This window comes from Neolamprologus multifasciatus, chromosome 23 (assembly GCF_963576455.1).
Source record: "Neolamprologus multifasciatus chromosome 23, fNeoMul1.2, whole genome shotgun sequence".
Classification (NCBI taxonomy): domain Eukaryota; kingdom Metazoa; phylum Chordata; class Actinopteri; order Cichliformes; family Cichlidae; genus Neolamprologus; species Neolamprologus multifasciatus.
In genome coordinates this window covers 38,638,282-38,660,493 of record NC_140460.1, presented here as the reverse complement: position 1 = coordinate 38,660,493, position 22,212 = coordinate 38,638,282, and the positions used below count along the sequence as shown (strand labels likewise).

The following is a 22,212-nucleotide window of genomic DNA, read 5'->3' as shown; positions in this document are numbered from 1 at the left end:
ACGCCAAGAGACGGATAAACAGAGAGCTCGTCAAGACACATTCTAAAATCGTTTTTTAAAAACAAAAACAACAAGTCTTGAATAGATCAAGCTCCTAAACCACATTATGTTTAGTCTTAAGTTAGTTTTAAGTCTTTTTATTGTTGAGAGAAAAGAAAAATGGGAGAAAAATAAGAGAATGACATGCAACAAATCTCTATAGCCAATTTATTATCACTCCGGGTTTATATTGTGCTCATAAGCTAACTGCACTACAACACTACATCCTTAAAAAAACAGCAGTTACCCTCGAAAGAAACTTTCTACAAAAATCCCAACATGCATCAGTCCAATCCAAACCTCATCTATCTCCCTCACTCAATCGAGCTCCGCCCACCTCTTGTCTATGAAGCTCAGCCAGCTTCTCCTGGTCTTCTGTGGAGGAGGCGCTTTGGTTCCGCTGGTTGTTGAGGAGCTCCTCCACCTCCTGGCGGTGGGTGGTCCTCAGCTCCTCCAGCGCTCGCCGCTTCTCAGCCTCAAACTGTGCCTGAGCCTGGCTGAACGAGCGCAGCTTCTCCTCAAAATCCCGACGCATCTCCTCCACCTATTGAAACCACGGAATATGTTCTATTCTGGTTTTGTGTTACTGCTAGCCCAGTCGCTAATGGCGTCACGCTAACTGATCGCAGCATCGCCTCGAAATCCTCCCGTAACAATCAGGGAGGCACAAAACATTCAGTTCTAGCATTTTAAGCCTTTCACTACTTGTTTATTATTACTGAAATAAAAGCTTGAAGCTTCTCTATGTACACCTCTAAGCACAGCAAAGTGTTCTTTGCAGCGCAAGATCTGAAACAGTTCAAAAGAAAATGTAGAAACATGTAGCATGTGATGTGATGTCATATGTCATGTAATGCGAACTGTTAGTGCTGGTAAAGATCTTTTTGTTCAAGCTGGAAGCAGACACTGTGAAAGCATTTAAAGTCCAAAGATAACACACAACAATCCAAATGTAAGAGATAAAGAGCTGAGTTCATTTACCCACCAGCTCATTACATCTAAGTAGGGCTGAGATGTTCCTTTGTGCCCACATTCATCAGACAAGTGCATATGAAACTGTGTCACATGATCGTATGACATGACAGATGACATGATACATGTAACAATATTAGATTAATATCTATTTAATTTTATTTAATAACTGTACAGTTCTCTGTTTATAGTAACCATTGTCCTTAATGTAAATATGTAAGAAGAATTGTGTATGTTTCTGTTGTGTGTCCTGTTTGTTGTATATGTGTCTTTCTGGCTGCTGTTACAACCAAATTTCCCCTTGTGGGACAATTAAAGGATTATTTTATCTTCTATCTATCTTATTGTAGCATAACATAATCTGTGCAATACTGAAGTAACAGCAGACTATAACAAGTAGAAATCATACTTCCTTATAATGAAGTGAACACTTACTGTATAAATAAGCAACCTACCGCCTTCTCCTAATCAAACGTGCCAAGTAGCACTTCATTCTGAGTGCAACTTTAATTTTGGGAGCGAGGTGCGTACAAAAGAAGAGTGCAGCAGTGAAGAGCGCGTTTGTGGCACTAAAAGTTAAATTCGTATTCATTATCAACATATGCCAGTAATGATTATGACATTCCCCTGCTGTGTGCAGCTCGTAAACAGCTTACCACTCGTGTGTCACTGGCAGATGCTCCTGCCCATGTGACTGGTGTGTCACGCTTGTTTTAGTGTCGTGTGCTGCATTACTAAAAACATGTTGCTGCTACTCTACAAGCATAACTGTGTGGGTGTGTATCTGTCTGTATGTAATACATAATATTTTGTCATTATGTATGTAATGTACACTGTCAGTATTTTCTTTGTTCAATCGAACACTTTCTATTTTTTTTATTTCTACACTGTACCACTAGAGAGACACCCACAGGCAGATCCAGTCTCCTAGTATGTGTGTCATGCATCTGATTTTTCTGATAGGCGGATAAATACTATTTATAGTGTTCATACCTATCCCCTCCAACTCATCATTTCTGACTGCTAGTACCACATGTTAAATTAAAATAGTGAAACTGGCAGCGCTAAATGACACAGAGGTTGTGGGTGTTCCACGCTGTCTGCACAGATTACCTGGTGGGAGGCAACCTGTCCAAACAATCACGGTCTGACTCAGACTGACTGAAATCACTCTCAGACTGATGAAGGTTTGCAAATAATTGCTGTCTAATTTAAAAATACAGACAGCCAACATGTCTTTCTATGCTGATGACTGCAACCTGTCTGCAACGCGTCTCTCTGCAGTCGGGGACTAAACTCAGCTGGGTGCCATGTCCTTCAGCTACTACGTCACTATATGTGGAGAAATTTCTGCTTCAGATCTGTGAGATTCTGGCTGAACTGTGGATGTAAGGAGTTAATGTGAACTTCTGTGTGTTTGGACAGCAAAATATTTAAAACAGATGCCAACAGATTTGTCTCAGTCAATCACAAACAGATCACACATAATTGCCAACTTGACTCCATTTAATTGCAAACTGATTGCAGACTTTTATCACTGTCTTGATGCGCTGAAGTTGCTTTAAAGATGGCAGCTAACTGCAAGTGGTCACAAACGGGGTCCCAGTTTTAAAAGTTATAATTATTTTTTCCAATACATCTTTTTCAGGTCACACCACAGTCTCCACCCGCTGTTTTCCCAAATGTGGCTGTAGCATTACATAGTGCATATTAAATTAGGGCCATAAGTATTTGGACAATGATTTTAAAAAAAAAATTTTCAATCAAGATGTGACCGAAGCACAGACCTTCAGAATTAATTCGGTGGGCTTCATTATTATAGATTTTTAAATTATTTTGATGCCGTCATTACAGCCTGATGACAGCGTCCTTTACCTGCATCAACATCTAATTGATGTCAATTTAAGTTGTCTTTCAGTTTATAAATTAAACAATAATATAACATATTTGATAAATTTTATCATATGTGCCAGTTAAAACCTATTAAGGGATACAGTCTGTGGTGTGAAGTAGTATTACTCACTAATGCTTGTATCAGTCTTGTTTGATTGATTAACCTGCATTCAGCACAAATAAACCATTCCTGTTGTGCATTTAGAGCAAAACACACTTAACACATTTTTACAATTACAGCCCTGAATACAAAAACATTGGGATGCTGTGTGATATGTAATTAAACACACAAGGAACAGATTTGCAAATATAATAAACTCATCTTTTATTCAAAATAGAAAACAGAAGTGAAATAGAAACTGCAAAGGATTTTTATATCCAGTACGTAACATCATCACAAGATTCCAAGAATCTGGAGAAATCTCCAATGTCCAAAAATCAATACTGGATGCCCGTGATCATCAGGCCCTCGGACAGCATGCATTAACCTTTTAAGACCTACCATAGAACCAAGTCCGCCAGAGCTTATATTATATTTTTACAAGTTGTAGTGCTATTTTTGGGAGCATTTCAAGTTGATATACATCAATACAACCGTTATAGCCCAAATTTTAATAATATGTCTGCATTAAGTGCATAGTAATTACATAAATTGCAAAAAAGTGCAATAAACTACAAAAAAATTGAAAATTGTTTTTGTTTTTTTAACATATATTTCTAGTTAGAGAAATTTAAGAGGCTTATCCCTCAAAACTGTAAATAAAAAAAGTTGCACAAAATAGTTTCCCACCACAGGAAATTTATTTTAAGTGTCTTCATAGTTTTATTTTTGAAATACACCAATTTTTATATACTGCAGGAAAAATGAAAATAAATATTATAATGCAAATTTGCAAAAAAAACAGCATATGCATCAAAATAAACTATTTCCAGCAGTGCAATATGAGTCCTAAGCATCCCAGAAACGACACAGAAAGTCATAAAGTCAAAGATAACTTTTAAAAACACCAGTATAGGCTCATGAGGCCCTGATGGTAAAAGACTACATTTCCACAAAAATGACGTCACTTCCGGTTTCGGGCAGGTCATGGCGGACATGCGATAGTTCCCGATGACGTCTATTCCAACCTAGGAAGTGTTACAAACAGCTGATCGGATCGGCAAAACCTGTTTCTGGAATATTATGTTTTTGTTGCTGCAAGCGTTTTTTATGCAGTTTTTGCAAAGCAATATGTGGAAGGAAACTGTGACCGAGGACAAGCTGATGGCATAAGATGTAAGTACAACTCCTCTGGTTTCATATGCAAAAAAAACTATTGCGCTAGCTTACATGGTTGCAGAGCTACCGGGATTTAAAAGTAGTTGCGCAAAACGGAGCGTGCCCGCTCTGACCGGTTTTAAAGGGTTAAAAGCAGACGTGATTCTGTCATGATCACTGCATGGACTCAGGAATACTTCCACTGTTCACTGTGCCACCCAGTTAAAGCTCTATATGCAAAGAAGAAGCCATATGTTAACATGATCCTGGAGCGCTATCGTCCCCTGGGCGCTGATCCTCTGAGCAAACGGTAATCTAAAGTGGACTGAGGCGAGTTGAAAAACTGTTCTGTGGTCAGAAGAATTCACATCTGAAAAAGTGGATTCTTTATCCTCAAGGAGAAATGAACTATTTGCACTCAGGCTAAAACTCTGTATCTCTTATGGTGTAAGTGGATTAGTGCCTCAGGGACTGGCAGTTTGCACATCTGGAAGGGCACCAGCAATGCTGAAAGTTATAAACAGATTTAGAGCAACATATGCTCCCATCTTTTTCAGGTAAGACCTTGCATGTGAAACATTTGGAGTATCATGAAGCAAAAAAAATGACAAAGACAACAAGAATCACATACAGTCAGCATCTTCTCACTTTAAACCTTTGATAAGTTTTGCATGTTCTGCATGTGTATGTGTGATGACATTTACATTTTACACAGCATCCCAACACTTTTCAGAATTGGGTTCATGCATGAAAGTTAACAATCAGGTATTATTTCTGTTATGAGCCCAACCTTACCTCTCTGCTCATAGAAACCACCCTCTGTGTGTGCTGGGCCTCTGTGCACAGCTGCGAGTCCTCCATCCTCTGTCTGTACATCTCAAACTCTGCTAGAGCCTGAAGACAACAAGCACAACAGTGTTACATAAATATGGAAACATACAACTGCAATATAACACACCCACTCCTGTATTATATGTTAAGTTGATACTATCCAGTTTTTTACAGCTAAATAATCCACATTAAAAAGCTACAACATTAAAACATACTATGGCTTAAAGATGACAACGTGGGAATATGTGAAGCAATACACAAACTAAGCAAAGCCTGGCTCGATACAACCAAACTAAATGAAGCCACGTGGTGCCCGGCAGCGCTGAATGACCTGTCTCTTCATGTGTTCGTGGAGCTCTACAGATTCCTCCAGACTGGCAAGCCGCCGCCTCAGATCCGCCTCGTCCGCCATTTTAGTCTTGTACTGCATGATCTTGTCTCTGGTTTCTGTCACGATGTGTTGGACCTGAGCAAGAGGAAAGAAAGCAGCCAGTGCTTTAAAACAGAACAGAACTTAAATTTAAAACACAGTTCAGCTCACGTTTAGGCAATTATGATTAAGTTGATTATGAGCAGGATTAAAACTGTTTTGTTCTTTTCCAAAGTGGAAAAATATCATAAATTTACAAACAGAGTAGCAGGAAATAAGACCTAAGGAGAAATATGTGAAAATAAATAAGAAAAAGGTGCCAGCGCAACACCGTGGACTCCAAGAAATGTTGGCAGGGGGAGAAAACTCTCACTTTAAAAATTTAACACTCATTTAATTAATCTTGCAGACTACAGTGCACTAGAGCTTCCCTCTAAAAGAAATACCAGTGAAATTAAGTAGGTTTAAACCAGTTTTGTAAAGGCCAAGTTCACGTCCTAAAATAAACTCTGCCCACCACTGAATATAATGGGTTTTGATTTGGTGCCAGACTTATTCTGTGTCTTTGAAACCAGTTCAGAAAATCGTAACATTTAGAACATAAGGAAGCTGGTGGTAACCATCCACACCGATTACACTGAATCAGCTGAACCCTTTGAATTAAGTGGACAATCTGGGGGAACTCTGCTGTGCTTTTGTTATGTTCTTGTATGTGAGGTTGGACAAAAAAAGTACTGGTGATGTGATTAATCACGTAATTTCATAATACCTGTGGCACATTACGGCTGAACACATTAAGAAGAAACCCAATAAATGTGGATGTTTCTATAGACATCAGGGAACAGGGAACATCTGTTTTGAAGGGAACAGATTTGACCCAGATTAATACCTCTGGGAGATTTTTGGAGTCATGTGTTTAACAGTGAGCATCATCAACCCTTAGGAAGCTATACCACAAACCACTGGAAACATCTGTACCTGCCATGGTGATTTAGCTGTTAGATGAATTAATCAGCCGAGAAGTCAGAACTTTGCATCTGGAAACATCTGTGGTTAACAGATGCTCTTAAGATTTAAGTTCATCTTTAGTTTAACTTTCCTAATCACCCCTCAGTCAAATTAAACCCTTTCTGCAGTGCTGACCTGCTCGCTGCAGGAGGGTGGCAGACAGTAAAACCATGGTTAGCCTTGATAACAAAACTGCCGTTTGCCACTGAATTTGCTCCTCTCTTCTCCACAGTGACGAAAATACCAAACAGATGACGGGGAAACCTCACTAAGGAGAATTCTGCTTCACCACACTTTTATAATGTAAATGAAATAACACCATTTAAACACACTTTCATTCCCACAGCAGTTTGACACCAGAAAAGTGACAAACCACACGGCTGTTTATCAATCACAGAGTATTTTCCTCCACATAATAACAGGGTGTTCGGTGTCTGTACCTCGTCCTCGTGAGCTTCTTTCAGGGACTCGATTTCTTCTTCGTGCTCATCGTTCTTGGTGTTGAGAGCATAAATTACCTGGAGAAATGAGCAGAATTAGATCACAGAAAGAAAATGGTAAATGGCCTGTATTTATATAGCGCTTTACTAGTCCCTAAGGACCCCAAAGCACTTTACACAACCAGTCATCCACCCATTCACACACTGGTGATGGCAGCTACATTGTAGCCACAGCCACCCTGGGGCGCACTGACAGAGGCGAGTCTGCCACCGGGCCCTCTGACCACCACCAGTAGGCAACGGGTGAAGTGTCTTGCCCAAGGACACAACGACCGAGACTGTCCAAGCCGGGGCTCGAACCGGCAACCTTCCGATTACAAGGCGACCTCCCAACTCTTGAGCCAGAAGACAGGAAAGAAAGCTCTTATTAACTGTTTCAATATCAGATCAATAGAAGTGAAGACTGAGCTCAGCTCTGCATCAAGAGTGCAACAAAATCAATACCAACAGCATCAGGAAAGGAGAGAATGATGTTTCGTGTTCTGATTAAAGACAGTAAAACAGGGCCAGGACTACGCTACACACAAAACACAACAAAAGTCCCACAAAGGGAGGTGGGGGGCGAGGGGTCGGGTGTTCGATAATAAATTTGGTGCAAAGGAGATAAGTGAACATTTCACAGTAAGCACAGACATTCCTGTGGTCACAGGAAAGCCCTCTACTGGTTGCTGCACATTGCACAAGCCTAAGTGAATAACATCTCGTCAGTCATGCTTGCTCTCTCTCTACCAGGAATATAAGTAGGTTTTACAAGTGCTGGAGGTAAATGATATGCAAGGGCTTTGAAAGAAAAAAAAAAAAAAAGCTTAAGCTTCAGCAAATTGAAGCCTGCAGGGAGAGCAGCTAATATCCAGTCACGGTCAGCTGAATTACAGCCCCGCTGGCATCGAGACGAGCGGGTCCACCTTTTACTCCATTTACAGGTGAGAGGAAAAGGCTACATACAAATCTACAGCAAGAAGTGGACATAAAGGTATAGTGGTGGGGGATATTTATCCTTTATGGGCAACACTGCTGACGTTTTAAAGACCACTGGGATCAACAGTTGAGTAATCATCACTGCAGGGTATTTGCAACTTTATTAAACTTCCCTGTACTCAGCAAGAAATACTAAAACCACTGCTGTGATACATACTGTATCACACCAACTCAATATAACAGCTGTTTAATATTCTATATTACACTATATTATTTTGATTTTGCTGCTTTCGCTTGACAGAAAGGGGATCAGCAGCTGTGACGTGCAGAAGACTACATGCAGCTGTACCACCTGAGGTAGAGCCACCCCAGAGGAGATGAGCCTTACTACAGCCTTTAAGCTATCTTAATGATAATGAATGTGACCCAGTAACTGGAATCACACTGAACAACTATGTAATTAGTGCCTCTGGGCTTTGTCTTAGGCCCCTTTTTATTTATTATTTGTCTTCCTTATCTTTAAGTAACATTTTAGGAAGTTTGGCATATATCTTTATTGCTATACTGATGACACCCAGCTTTATCTGTCTACTGAGCCTGGAATGACCCTCCCATGTCTTCTCTCTCTTTTGCGTTGCAAATGCAAAATTCTGAATTTTCCAGTTTCAAACTTGCTGTCTAAAGTATGTACACTGAATGTGCTGCATCCTCAGAAATGCACCGTGAAGAAAAAATAAGTTGACACGTGGGAGGCAGAGAAATCATTTCAGTGAGCCAACTGACCCGGAGCAACATCTAGCTGCGTGTCTGAGGTAAAATAGGATAATTGTATTTTCAGTACCGGTGAGCGTTTTGAGCTACAAGCACACTTGTTGCCAAATGCAGTGGTCTGATTGTACAGATCTGTTTATTTTGATTTATTACTTCGGACTGGATTAATTCTACGGTGTCTTTATGCAAACTGTGATTTTATTATTTAATTGCTTGTAAGGTGTCTGTGAGTTCGGGTTAGGGTTAGTATTCTTATTTTTATTAATTTGGTTTATGATTAAGCACCAGATATTCCAAAGTATCCCTGTCACTAAACAACGAGAAATATCTTCACCCCTGTGGAGGCCACAGACATCTAAGTGATGCTATTTTCTGCATATAGTGACTGACATTTCTCTGCACTTTTAGATTAAAAAAAAAAAACTGGAGGCAGAGGAGGAGGTTGCCAGTGCACAGCTGACATGATGGACGTTATCTCATCAGGGAAAAAAATATACTTATTTCTTCTTGGGGTTTTTTCTTTCTTTTTTAAACCACAAATAGGTCATAATGCATGATGGTTTTAGTTGATGGAGAACTTGCTGTGATTTTGTAGTGCAGTATGTGCTAAATGTATGGGCTCAAATTGTGGTCATAAATATTTTGTACTTGTAAATCAGGATTTGTATGTGTAAAAAAGATTTCTGTGTGGACTTAGCCAAAAAATACGTGTGAAACTCTGCACTCAACTTTCAAGGTACAAGTACGAATTTTGACTCTATTTTTCTTCCTTTCATCTGATTGGTTAATGTCATGTCAATCACAAATTTAACTATCCAATCAGAGAACAGATCGGTTTGGCTGTCGGAGGGGGACTTTTTTGAACTGCAGGTCCTTGAAGGTAATACAGTTTGAAGCTGGAGGATCTCTATATAAATATCCTACAGAAGCTAGGTCCCCTAACTTTCAGCAGCTGTTGAAAGGATACAGTTGTGGTATATTAGTGGTTAGAAATACCATTATTACTTTAGGATTAGTTTAACACAAAGTCAGGGCTGACCCGGGACCATTGCTGTGAGTCACAGTGCGCAGCATAAAGGTCCTTTCACATCGGACGTAGGATGTGCTGCTAATGCTAACTGCTAACTAAAAGCCAAGAATCCAGAATTTGTGCTGCTGAGCTGGTTTTTGCAGCAGCTCTACCTGTACTAGATGCACCTGCTCCTTGTCTTTTCTATCTCTGACTTTATGTCCTCTACAAGAGTTCTGTTTTTTTTGCTGGTTCTTCATATGTTCAATAAAAACATGTATGCTCATTCATAACAAAGAAAGCTTTGTAACTATCCCCACTAGTGAAGACTGTGTCATTTCTACAACACTGCCTCCCCTCGAGGTCCGCAGCGCTGTTGAAAAGGCTCTGGAGGTATATTAAGCACATAAACCTGTGACACAAAAATCACCAAACTCGGACGACCACAGACTGTTTTCCTTCCTGGTGATGAAGGAAAACGCTGGGCTGGCATGTAAAAGGGCATTTATTCCCTTCAAGGACCTGAAGCTCCATAAAGCACCCCTCCAATAGCCAAACCCGTCTGTTCTCTGATTGGATAGTTAAATTTGTGATTGACATGACATTGGCCAATCAGATGAAAGGAAGAAAAATAGGGTCAAAATTCGTAGTCCACACACAAATCTTTTTTACACATACAAATCCTATATAATCCTAAATACAGGTACAAAATATTTATGACCACAATTTGAGCCCATATAAATGCAATTTGCAGCTGAGACTTTGAGCTGCACTACAAAATGGTTGACTCGCCATAGAGCGAAGGAGTGGACCCACACTTCCAGCCGAGGAATTGCAAAATAAAACAAAAAGCCTTGAATCTGAATTAATCTGAAATAAAATGAAATTAAAAGAATTGATTTCTCTTCCCTTTAACCACTGCCTGGTATCCTCCTCACTAAAAGAGTGACATACGATCTGCTCATTTGTGTTTTTCCACTTTACAACAATCCCGCCTGAATGTTTTTATTGGTGCTAAGCTGAAATTTTGTCATTGGTTATTTTATGTTTTTAAGCTGGCAGCAAAATCAGTGAGAGGAAGGTGGATTTCAACCCTCCGCTCTCTTTGAGAGTGAGCCTTGATTCCCAGCAGTAAGTCTGCCGTGGAACTGTTCCTTCAATTATACATGATTATTTTAATGACGCTGCTGTGCCTGCTGCTTTCATCTCCTTCTTTCCCTCCTCTCTCTTTGCTCCCATCCTTTCATCTCCCTTTTTTGTTCTTTATCTCCCCTCTCTTCTCTCCCTTCTCTCTCTTACACTTTCTTCTTTGTCTCGCCATTTCGCAGGGATGAAGATACCTAACATCTCTATTTGTATCTATGGTATAAAAGTGAGATTTGAGTTCCATAAATAATTTCTCACAGAGCAATTGTGTCAAAGTAACCCAGCTGGAAAGGAAATTCTGCTGTGATTAACCACTGATAAAACCTTACTTGGTAATTAGATAGTGTTATTGACTTGGACTGTTAATGAGTGATGAATTTACTGATGAAAAAGAAAAGTCAACAAAGCTTTTCATCTACATAAATCATTTAGCAAAGCTGTCAAACACTCTCTGATTACGGCTTTTCAGATTTAATGATTTGCAGCTTTTCAATGTTTGGTGTCACCATAAAATAGATGACAGTGTTTCCTACTCATAGACTTTATTTGGGAGCGCTGCCCAGGTGTATTAACTGTGGGAAAAGTATAATTGGCCACTCAAGGAGGCTTGGAAGATACTGCTCAGCTGACAAATGGAATTAGTATAAGCAGAAGAAGATGGATGGATGGATGGATGGATGGGTGGATGGATGGATGGATGGATGGATGGATGGATGGATGGATGGATGATGGATGGATGGATGATGGATGGATGATGGATGGATGGATGCATTGATGGATGGATGGATGGATGGATGCATGCATGGATGGATGGATGGATGGATGATGGATGGATGATGGATGGATGGATGATGGATGGATGGATGGATGGATGATGGATGGATGGATGCATTGATGGATGGATGGATGGATGGATGCATGCATGCATGCATGGATGGATGGATGGATGCATGGATGGATGGATGAATGGATGGATGGATGGATGGATGGATGGATGGATGGATGGATGATGGATGCATGGATGGATGGATGGATGGATGATGAATGGATGGATGCATGGATGGATGCATGGATACATGGATGGATGATGGATGGATGGATGGATGGATGGATGGATGGATGCATGGATGGATGGATGATGGATGGATGGATGCATGGATGTATGGATGGACGATGGATGGATGGATGGATGGATGGATGGATGGATGGATGCATAGATGGATAGATGCATGGATGGATGGATGGATGGATGATGGATGGATGGATACTTCTAACCAACTAGCCCCAGCCCATCTTCTATTTTCCTATCAGCAGATGTACCAGGTCGCTGTTGCGGCAGCCCTCGATATCATTCAGCTGCCGCTCTAGAGATGCTCTTCTTCTGTTGTAGACTCTTCTCGAACTACTGTGGTGATGACAGTTCTTGCTCAGCTCTTAAGACCCTGTGTGAACTGGAAGGCTACTCTAACAGGGGATTTATACTTAAATACTTAAACTTAGACCGCATACCTTTCTGAAACCCTGTACCATAACATATGCCGCAATCTGACGTAAAGCTAGCTAAAAATGTAACTGCACATCATCATGTGCAGGTATAAATGCTGGCAACGATGGCTGCTACTTGTGTAGACTACACCTTAGTATAAATTAGGTGTAAAAAGAGCCTGTGACAGGTGGCTGGATGGATGGCTAAGGCTAAGATGGCGCCGAGTATGGCAGCCTCGTCGCGAGCTCCCCCAAGCAACAGCTGTTTTTTGTGTTTAATTTTACTTTTCCTTTATTTTTATTTTTGCACAACTCTGTTGCTTGTGAAGCTCGCACAAAAGAATTTCACTCGCATGTACTGTACCAGTGTACCTGCACATGTGATGTGACAATAAAAGTGATTTGATTTGATTTGAGGTGGAGAGGTTGTTAACAAGCCTCTATGTTGAGCTCAGTGAGGCTGCAGAACAGAGCAACGACTACTGCACTTTCCTGCTGTCCATGAAAGTGGAGTTAGAGCTCATCTACAAGACAAGAAACTTACTGAAGAGGCAGCTGCACATATCGGCCATTAATTTATTGGTCACACAGTACACTGGGAAACACTGATAAAAAATTATTTTGGTTTTGAGGTTAGCCAGAGAACATTACCAATAAGAAGACAGTCTGTGATGAGCTTTGTAGCATTTTCTGCGATTATAGGATGTATTCAGTGCAACATCTTTGAGACATCCAGCCAGAATTAAAAGAAGGCTTCAATTTACACAAGCGTTTGTAGATGTGAGAGTGGATTAAAAAATATGTAAAACTGTCCAACCTAAACTTTTGCCTTTTATTCTATAGTAGTCTCTAAATCTGATATCGATCATGGAGCGGGACCAATACAGGATTTTCAAGACCAAAGCCAATATTTGGCAATTTAAAAAATCTGACAAATCCTTGCTAATATAATACGACAATGCGGGTTAAAAATAATGTAACTGTAGTGTTAAAACAAGTCGTGGATTACTCGTGTAATTTTAAGTGTAATCTAAGTGTCCTCTGGTGGACAAACTACATCATCAACATCAACACATAACATGATTACATGGTGGTTCTTCCTTCTATTATTTGCTTTTTTACAATATATGTGTTGATACTGATATATTAATGCTGCCGATATATCAGTAAGGCTCTAATAGTTGATATGATGTGAAACTATTTGACTGCCTGCTCTTACTCTTTAAAAAGACCTAAGATTTTTACTGTAGCTGTTCTGAATTTTTCCACATTAAACAAATCTGCAGCAGTTCAGATTTGCAAAGGTGATAAACATTTTATGCGTGGTTGCATAGAAGCAGACTGTAAAACTTGCTTGGCTCAGATTTTAGGGTGAAAAAGGCAAACACAGTGTGATATGTGTCACTCTCAGAGCACTACAGAATAAACAGACTTCACTGGCATCTGTCTACCACACAGATGCAACCTGACACGCCATAACAAGCTGATTAATGTTTGCAGCAGCAGAGAATGAGGAACTTCCAGCCATGATAAATGTAGCACAACTGTGTGATTTTAAGCAACACACACAGCTGAATACATAACAACTATCTATTTATCTGTATATGTTTAATGTAGCCATTAGGAGGGGGTTGTGGAGTTCATGCATCAGCACTTGTTCCGTGTTATTTTTACCGAACAGGTTCCCAAAGAGAAATGCATGAAAGTGAAGCAGAGCATGCACACGTCCACTGCTGGATATGACAAGTTTGACAACAAAAGGAAGAGAATGACAGCCAATAGTTTCTTCCTTTCTTCTCTGCTGGAGGTCTCACAGGAACATTTTCTGTCCCGAGGCTCCAATCAAAACAAGCCTAAAGGCAATACAACAGCCTGCAGCTACACATAGCTATTCAGTGCTGGAAAAAAACACAAAAACATCATGAAACACCTTTTTGTACCACTTTCACTGTTGCTCATCTCACTCTACTGGCATAAGGAATAAAAAACTACAGTGTGCTTCAAGAACAGCTAGATAGATACACAGTGTATTTATCTCCCATTAACCCAGTGGTTCCCAAACTTTTTTTGCTGGGCCCCCCTTGTTTTACAAGAAAAATGTTCGCGCCCCCCGTCGCGCGCGCGCACGCACGCACGCACGCACGAACACATCCTCCAACCACACACACCCATATTTTGCTCCATTGCGTTTATTTTACACCTCAAACATTTAGTAAACAATTAAGCAAATACAAGAAATCTGCAATAAATTACAGGTAGTAAGAAAATAAACTACTAACCCTTTTACGCTACGTCCACACCTACACGGGTATTTTTGAACACGCAGCTGTTTCGTCCACGTAAACGGCGTTTCGAATCACCGAGAACGGAGATTTTTTAAAACTCCTTTTTTGTGGTTACGTGTGGACGAGGAATACAGAGTTCGTCGTGCAACCTCAAAGGTATGTGCCTTTTTTCACGTCACGCTGTGTGCACGTTATTGTTTCCATGAGATGAATTGCAGAATGGCAGATAGAAACGAAATACTGTTAATCTGACTATCTGCAGGTTTTACACACTTACATATATACACAGTTACTGTCCCTCCATTTAGAAAGGCAGAGGCGTCACGGTGTAATTGTAAATAACATGTAGTTGTTTTTTTCCCTGTGTAATAATATTCAACATTGCTATCAATACATTTTTCAAAAAATCCCTCTGCAAAATGGGTTCAAAAACATAAACAACTGTTGGATGCTGTTTGTCCGTGATTTGAACCGAGAGAACAAATTGTGGCAGGAACGACCTGATGTTATTTGTATCCCACTGTAACTTTACTGTATAAAGAGCTAACATTTCCAAAATGTCAGGAGTAGTTAGTCATTACAACAAGTGTTTGTGAAATACAAATCAAGAATGTGGGATACTGTTTGTCCGTGATTTAAACAGCCCAGCGCTGCTCCCAACGAAGGGAAAACCAATTCTGCAGGGAGACCTACCTCGGCACTTGTGCAGGTGAAACCAAAGGGAAGATTTGCTTCACCATATTTTTCTAGTCTTTGGCTTAGAATGAAGTTGGTTTGGAAACATATTCAGCTATGCTTCATTTCCTGCTTTGCGTTTGCGTGGGCGCCCGTGCTAGCAGTGTCCAAGCGTTGTTGTTTTGGGTTTTTTTTCCCTTTTCATGCCGCGCCCCCCCTGCAATGGCTCTGCGCCCCCCCTAGGGGGCGGGCCCCACACTTTGGGAACGTCTGCATTAACCCAACAGGTGGACTAAACTGTGCAAAAAGCACATGAGATGCAGAGAAGAACATGACCTACCATGCTAGTTCTAGTTTAGCCTTGATATTTTAATATAATTATTATACCACAGTGAAAAAGCTCATCTTTCAAGGGCAACACCTAACCCCTGTTAATGGCTCTGCAGCCTCCACCGCAGACTGTCTGTGAACCCGAGGAAATCTGGGAGTGTGATGGAGAGCAACACCCTGGTAGTGTGCTTCCAAAAGTAGACTGAGTGAGAAAGCCTTGGAAGCAAACCATTAATTAATCTTCAAGGGGGTTCACCTACAGAAGCCTTTTATGATCTTTACTTCTTCTAGACATTGTTGACCAAAGTCTCCCTTTTAATCATCCAGGCTAGAGCTGATCGACTAGCTGGACAGGAAAAGGGAACTACAGAAGCTTGTTAACACCACTTTTTGCCCTCTGCAAGCCAACATTTCAGAGTATTATCTTAAAATAATTTTGAGTTAGGTATGAATAGATTAAAAAGTTTCCTGCTGCGTCCTTTTACTCCTCTAAAAATAAACTCCTATAAAATTTACACCCATTAAAGCATCATAGAAGAGTATCATTAAAGTCGATCAGCTGAATTCCACGCAGCATGTGTTAAATCAATCAAACTGAACCGCATCTATCATTACAGACTGTTTAACAGCAAATTCTCCTCCGAACAGTAATGCACAGGATTTACAGTCGGAGTCCTCTATCATCGAGGCCTCAAATGTAGAGCTTCTGTGTGCAGGATGGATAAGGGATGATGCTAAAAATGACAGTGGGGGCACCCAGGACGGATCTCTCTGAGGCTAAAGTCGATCACTATTGATCAAACCACAGGAGAAAGGTCACTAAAGCCTGGAGAGGAACAACTGCAGCATTTGGCTCTGACAAAACTCTGTTGCTCTGCTCTTGTCATTTTCAGAGGATTACCATCATATGCACTAATTAAAGGATTAATGAAAGCCTGGCTCTCAGATGCGTTGTAGTCTTAATGGGATACCTCGTCATTTGAGCTTTTAGTCCAATGTTTTCCTTCACCAGACGCTCCATGAAGTGGCAACACAGGCTCTCTTACCAATTAGCCGACGAGCACAGCGCATTTACTTTTTCCTGGTTTAAAGACACTTCGCATCTGTTCCTTCTGTTTTCATTTCGAAGCTCAGGCGCTCCAAGGACACTCAGCTCACGCACACTTTTCCTCCCTGAGCATCACTAGGCTACATCACAACCTCAGAAACAGAAAGCAAGAACAAAGGCACACTGTGTCTTTGACAGAAAAATGTTTCTGTGACAGCCATAACAGCATGTTACAACCTAAAAGTAAGCCTCGCCTGATCCTGCTGTCTGGGGACTGATCCAGGTATCTTTTACATTTTGAATGCACTCCATCCATCCATCCATCCATTTTCTCTTTGTTATCCAGGGCGGGGTTGCAGGGGGCAGCAGCCTAAGCAGAGATCCCTCCCTCTTTAGCCTCCTCCTCCAGCTTATCTGGGGGAACATCAAGGCTTCCTGGGCCAGCCAAGGACTGTAATCTCTCCAGTGTGTCCTGGGTCGACCACGGTGCTTCCTCTTGCTTGGAATACCTCACCCAGGAGGCGGATGCCCAAACTAGCTCCTCTGAATGTGGAAGAGCAGCGGCACTACTCTGAGTCTCCCTCAAATGACTGTACTCTTCATCCTCTCACTAAGGGAGAAGCCAGCCATCCTCAGAGAGAGTGGAGCTGAGAAAGCTCATTCCAGCCGCTTGTATCCATAATCTGATTCTTAGATTAGATTATAACCAGAGCTTTAGATAGTGCCTGAAATGGGATTTAATACATGGAATAACAACACATGAATAGCTTTGGAGGGTGGGGTCGTAGATCAATCGAAGACCAACTGAAAAATGGACAGCTATGCTTTAGGGGTGGTCGATATAAACGATATACGATAGAAACGATGGAGATTTTGACTATACCGCTCTATCGCGATAGCGCATGTTGATGATGTCATCAAGCTGCGCCTGTTTTGGTTGAAAGCATCGCAGCGGCTAAAACCATTATCATCTGCAAATTATGGCGGGCGACAGTCATGGCAAAGAGATGAAGCACTTTTGAAATATGGGGAAAGCCAAAAACTGCGCTTCCTCCACTTCCGTAACATTGATTCATTAATGTTGAATTCTCTCGCAGCTGCTCTGTTCCCATGTTGTTGCAGTATATTAATAACTAACCTCGTATTGTGGGTGAATAATCTTAGTTGTTCTTCTGACTGAAGTTTGGCGATTGCATTTGTCTCTGACCACCAGAATCCCTCACGTTAACTTTTAATGAGTGGAAAAAAAGTTGGCGTTCATCCTCCAGCTTCACTGTGCTAATGTTATGCTAACATAGCTGTGTTGCTAGCAATCACGTAGCACAACATTATATACCAGGTAGTCCAACTTCAGTAACCCCTCAAACGCCACTGCTGTTTAGTTTTCTGTCTTCATTTATGTTGGAAGTGGTAGCAGAGCTGTACGTTTGAATTAGTTTCAAAAGTCTCTGTCAGAACATGGTATGAAATGTTTAGGTGGAAACTAGCGAGCTAACTTCCTGTTAACTTCTAACTCCATTACATTTAATAAATTCTGTTTTCGTGGATGTTAAACTTAATTGTTACACCTGGTAAAGCAGCAATGCTGATGATTTTATTAAAGATTAAAGAATTTAGATCGTTTTTAACTCTTAGTGTTCGTTTGACTTTGGGACCTGAAGCGGACGGAGTTTTGGACCCAGATTACTCCGCGAAGCTCCTCACTACGGCAGCCGTAATGCTCTGACAATCCATCAAGCAGTGCGGCTTACCAAAGTTGTACTAAAACATTTTTTAACAGATTTCTGCAGGCAGAAATCGATTCGAGGTCATAACCAGAATTCATACATAAGGCACACTCTCGATTTTTGAGAAAATTAAAGGATTTTAAGTGTGCCTTATAGTGTGGAAAATACGTTATACAGAAGAAAAGAATATATCGCGATATATATCGTTACCGCACATGCTTCAAATTATACCGCGATATGGATTTAAGAACATATCGCCCAGCCCTACTATGCTTCATATTCAGCTCTCGCTTCTCCGTGACAGACCTGTAGAGCATCCTAATCACCGCAGCTGTGGTCCCAGTCAGCTGTGGGAGGAGTTTGGTGAGGCCATGGAAAAAGACTTTTGGACTGCCTCAGAGGGATTCTGGCAAAGCAGCGCTCTAATAATGTGATGTATAGTGCGAGTGGGACGTCGTTGACTTCAACTGAGGATACAGTCGGGTGGAGTATTCTGGGAGGACTTAATGAGACTAAAAAGCAATTATGTAATGTTTCTGAACATGTACCTATTTAGCATGTGGCTAAAACAAAACCCAAACTTAATCCTAACCCTGGATGGTTTGCTAGTGTCCTGGTGGATGATAAGAGTTTTGAGAGTTTCAGCCAAATGTGCAGATCAATTCAACTCTAATTAGATAATTAGTCCTCAATTCTGACACTTTCACTGCTGTCAGCTAGTTTTTGTAAACTCAGGCTAGATAAATCTTTCAATACTGACTTACGTTTGCAAGAGTTATTGCAAAGAATATTAGCCAAACCCAGACGGGCAATTATGAATTTCTAATAAGTGGTCACTCAATCAAAGTAATGTCTAAGCTTCAGAGTTATGAATCATTACTGTCTGCCAGGCATAAACATCAACCAGCAGTCTTATCAGCCAGCCTTCGGTCATTTACTGATTCCTCTATGGCAGCGGTCCCCAACCCCCGGGCCTCGGACCGGTACCGGTCCGTGAGTCGTTTGGTACCGGGCCGCGAGAGTTGAGGCTCAGGTGTGAAATGTATGGTTTACAGGGGTTTTATCGGTTTTCAGCGTTATTTTTTTATCGTTTTTATCGTTAACTCGGTTTTCCTGGGTCTTTTCACGTGTGTTATGAATAAATCTTCTTTTTTTCGGTACCAGTACTAGTTTTATTTTGTTGTATTTTTCCGCGACACCTTAAAGGCCGGTCCGTGGCGCAAAAAAGGTTGGAGACCGTTGCTCTATGGCATTTTAAACACAACAAATAATTTATTTTAAAGCATAAATTACCTTTGCAACAGCTGAAATCCAATAGCTGTTGTAAATTGGACTGCCAGAACGTAAAGTTAGGTTTAATGTTTTTTCCACTGGACAAACTTTCAATTCTGTTGCCTCTGTGTACCTTTGGTTCCTGATATGTAAAGGTTTGTTCACACTTCAAAAGGCATATATGTAATTCATATATTAATACAAACAGAAGAGATCAGGTGTGTCTGTTGACCACATTTTATGACTCTTAAGGCCCAACCATCACAATATCCCTCATTTGTGGGTTTTGCCAGTCTCTCTAGGCTACAGTGTAACTGAAAATGTGTCTGTATTTTGGGATGAAGCATTCGTTTTGGATGAATAGGGAAGAAATAGACAAGCAGGGACAGGAGAGGTGTTTTGGAAATATCAGGAGGAAACCCTCAGGCAGACCCAGGACTTGCTGGAGATTATGTTTCTTGGATGACTTGGGAGTATTCCCCCAGAAGAGCTGGAGGCAGCAGCTGGTGAGAGAGAGATGTTGGCATCTCCTTCTCCAGCCCTGCAACCAGGTTCCAGATAAGCAGTAGAAAGCAAATGAATGTAGAGCAGGTGTTTCAAACAGAGTCTTTACAATAAATTCTCATGTTTAAAACGGATCGGAGTGTTAAAGAATAAAACGAATGTAACATATGACATTGTAGTGCAGCCTTCAATTTAATCAACGCTGTACTCCCAGAAAAATCCTTTTATAAGAGGTTATATGCACTGCCAGATGTTTAAGCACTGAGGACACAGCTGAAATGATTTTGCACTGAAACGTGAGCTGTTAGCGATGCTGCTCACATGAAGATGATCAATACTTTCTACTAATTTGGTGATGATTTTTTTAAATCACCTTTAGACTTTTAGGGTCAAAGCAAATTTTGTGTTCACTGCATCAACAACTCTGATTATGAGGCTGGATTTAACATCTTAAATGTCAGGTAAAAGTGACATTTCTCATTTGAGCTGATAAAAACAGTTCCACCTTGAGGTTCACAATAGGATTAGACTGGTTTAATACGGCTATTCAAAGCTATTGCTGTAAGCTCTTGAAAGTAAGTTTAGTGCTCTGTGTGTCACTGTATCGTCTCTTCAGTGAAGATGATGTAATGTTAGGGCAAAAATCGAGCATGTCAGAGCACTGCACTGAATCAGAGCACAGCAGAATATCTACTGTAACACAACCTCATCCTGGATTATAGTGGATGATTGATGATGGATTTTTGGTAATTTGCATATATCATTTTAATTTCATTTCATTGATCTCTTTGCTGATGGTACCGGACGTTCGATCTTTTTGAGAAATATGCTGCAGCCTGAAAATGGCCCACTTTCCTCGTCTAACGCTGCTGCTGCATGACCCTCATGAAAAGGTAAGGCAATGCAGCACCTGTGAATTTAACAAAGAAGCACAATTGCAAAGACGTGGGTAGTCCTGTGGGCAGAGGCAGAATGACCGAAATACACACAACAGCACTGCTGAGAGCTCGGATTTACAACGTGGACGAACAACACATGAATAGAAACGCTGGGAATGTCTGACTCACTCATCTGAAATTAAAATGTTTCCAAAGAAGAGTAACACATGTGCCACAGATACCGGTAGCCTGCAGATAAACACACACTTACGCACTCACACAAACAAAACAGAGACGCATAAATCTGCCATGACGCTTTCAATTTTTAAAAACGAAAGACACATGGATCCACAGCAGAGGAAGGTGCTATTTGCTTTAAGGGAGGACAGACGATGCAACAAAACAAGCTCTGAATCTGTGTTAAAATCCAAGTTAAACACAGAGGGATTTCTGAGATCTCCTCAGGACAAATATGACTGGCACTGAAGCTGCCGGCTTACTATTATTTTTATGTTTGCTTGTTTTTCTACATGGCACATGGTGCGCTGGAGAAAATGCCAAGTATCTCTTTCACCATATCTTCTTGAAAGTGTTTAACCAGCTATGCTGCTTAAATCTGTTAATACAACAAACTGTTCCGGCTTCAGATCCTGCTCACACAACATGCCGCTTTACACATACTCCAATCTAATTATGCAGCATTGCTTCCCAATTTGTGCAGCTATTAGATCTAAGGGACTCCATCAACACAATCTTTTTTTTTTCAAAAATGGGCTCATTTGGAAGTTGCTGAAAAAGTTAAACCATCGCTGACTTGGCTGCAAACATTTTACATCGATTACACAAAATACTTTAAAAGCCTGAGAGGCATGCAGATGACAGATTTTGCCAAGCTGCTGTTTTACAAAAAACTAGGGAAAGTATTTAAAGATCCAATCTGCCAGTTAGAGTTGTGAAGTAAAACATCCCTCAGCTAGTTTGGGATTGATTTCAGGTCCTAAATCCTCTTCGTAATTCAGCCGGCGAGGCGAATCTTTCATTTTCATTTGGATCGATAATTGTGGCTTGTGGCTGTTTTTTTTTTTTAATGTGGGGTGAGGAGCAGGAAACAACCTGAAACCGCATAAACAAACACCAAACATGAGGGGGGAACATGGTGAAGAATAAACAGAGAAAAAGTCCCCGGGTTCAAACACGCAGTTGGATTGCTGACAAAATGTGGACCTTAATGCTGCCGCTGCTCTCTCGCCAAATACATTTTAATCAACCACTGAAACACTGAATTTTAATCCT

General features: G+C 40.8%; 1 protein-coding gene and 1 long non-coding RNA gene across 4 annotated transcripts in view; both read right to left on the bottom strand.

Moving 5' to 3' along the window:
* The window catches only part of fam184aa (family with sequence similarity 184 member Aa), a 92,878-nt gene that overhangs the window by 69,711 nt on the left and 955 nt on the right, over nucleotides 1–22,212 (bottom strand). For all 3 annotated transcript variants that reach the window (XM_085151933.1, XM_085151935.1, XM_085151934.1), the window contains exons 2-5: nucleotides 6,812–6,889; nucleotides 5,325–5,459; nucleotides 4,958–5,056; nucleotides 377–583 (exon numbers count right to left, since the gene is read on the bottom strand). In XM_085151933.1, the coding sequence (XP_085008059.1) occupies nucleotides 377–583; nucleotides 4,958–5,056; nucleotides 5,325–5,459; nucleotides 6,812–6,889 (519 nt within the window). The remainder of the gene's footprint in view (nucleotides 1–376; nucleotides 584–4,957; nucleotides 5,057–5,324; nucleotides 5,460–6,811; nucleotides 6,890–22,212) is intronic.
* LOC146492179 (uncharacterized) lies at nucleotides 13,862–20,685 on the bottom strand. Its single transcript, XR_014872471.1, has 2 exons — nucleotides 15,429–20,685; nucleotides 13,862–14,235 (listed from the first exon to the last, which is right to left on the bottom strand). It is a non-coding gene; the product is annotated as an uncharacterized LOC146492179 (long non-coding RNA).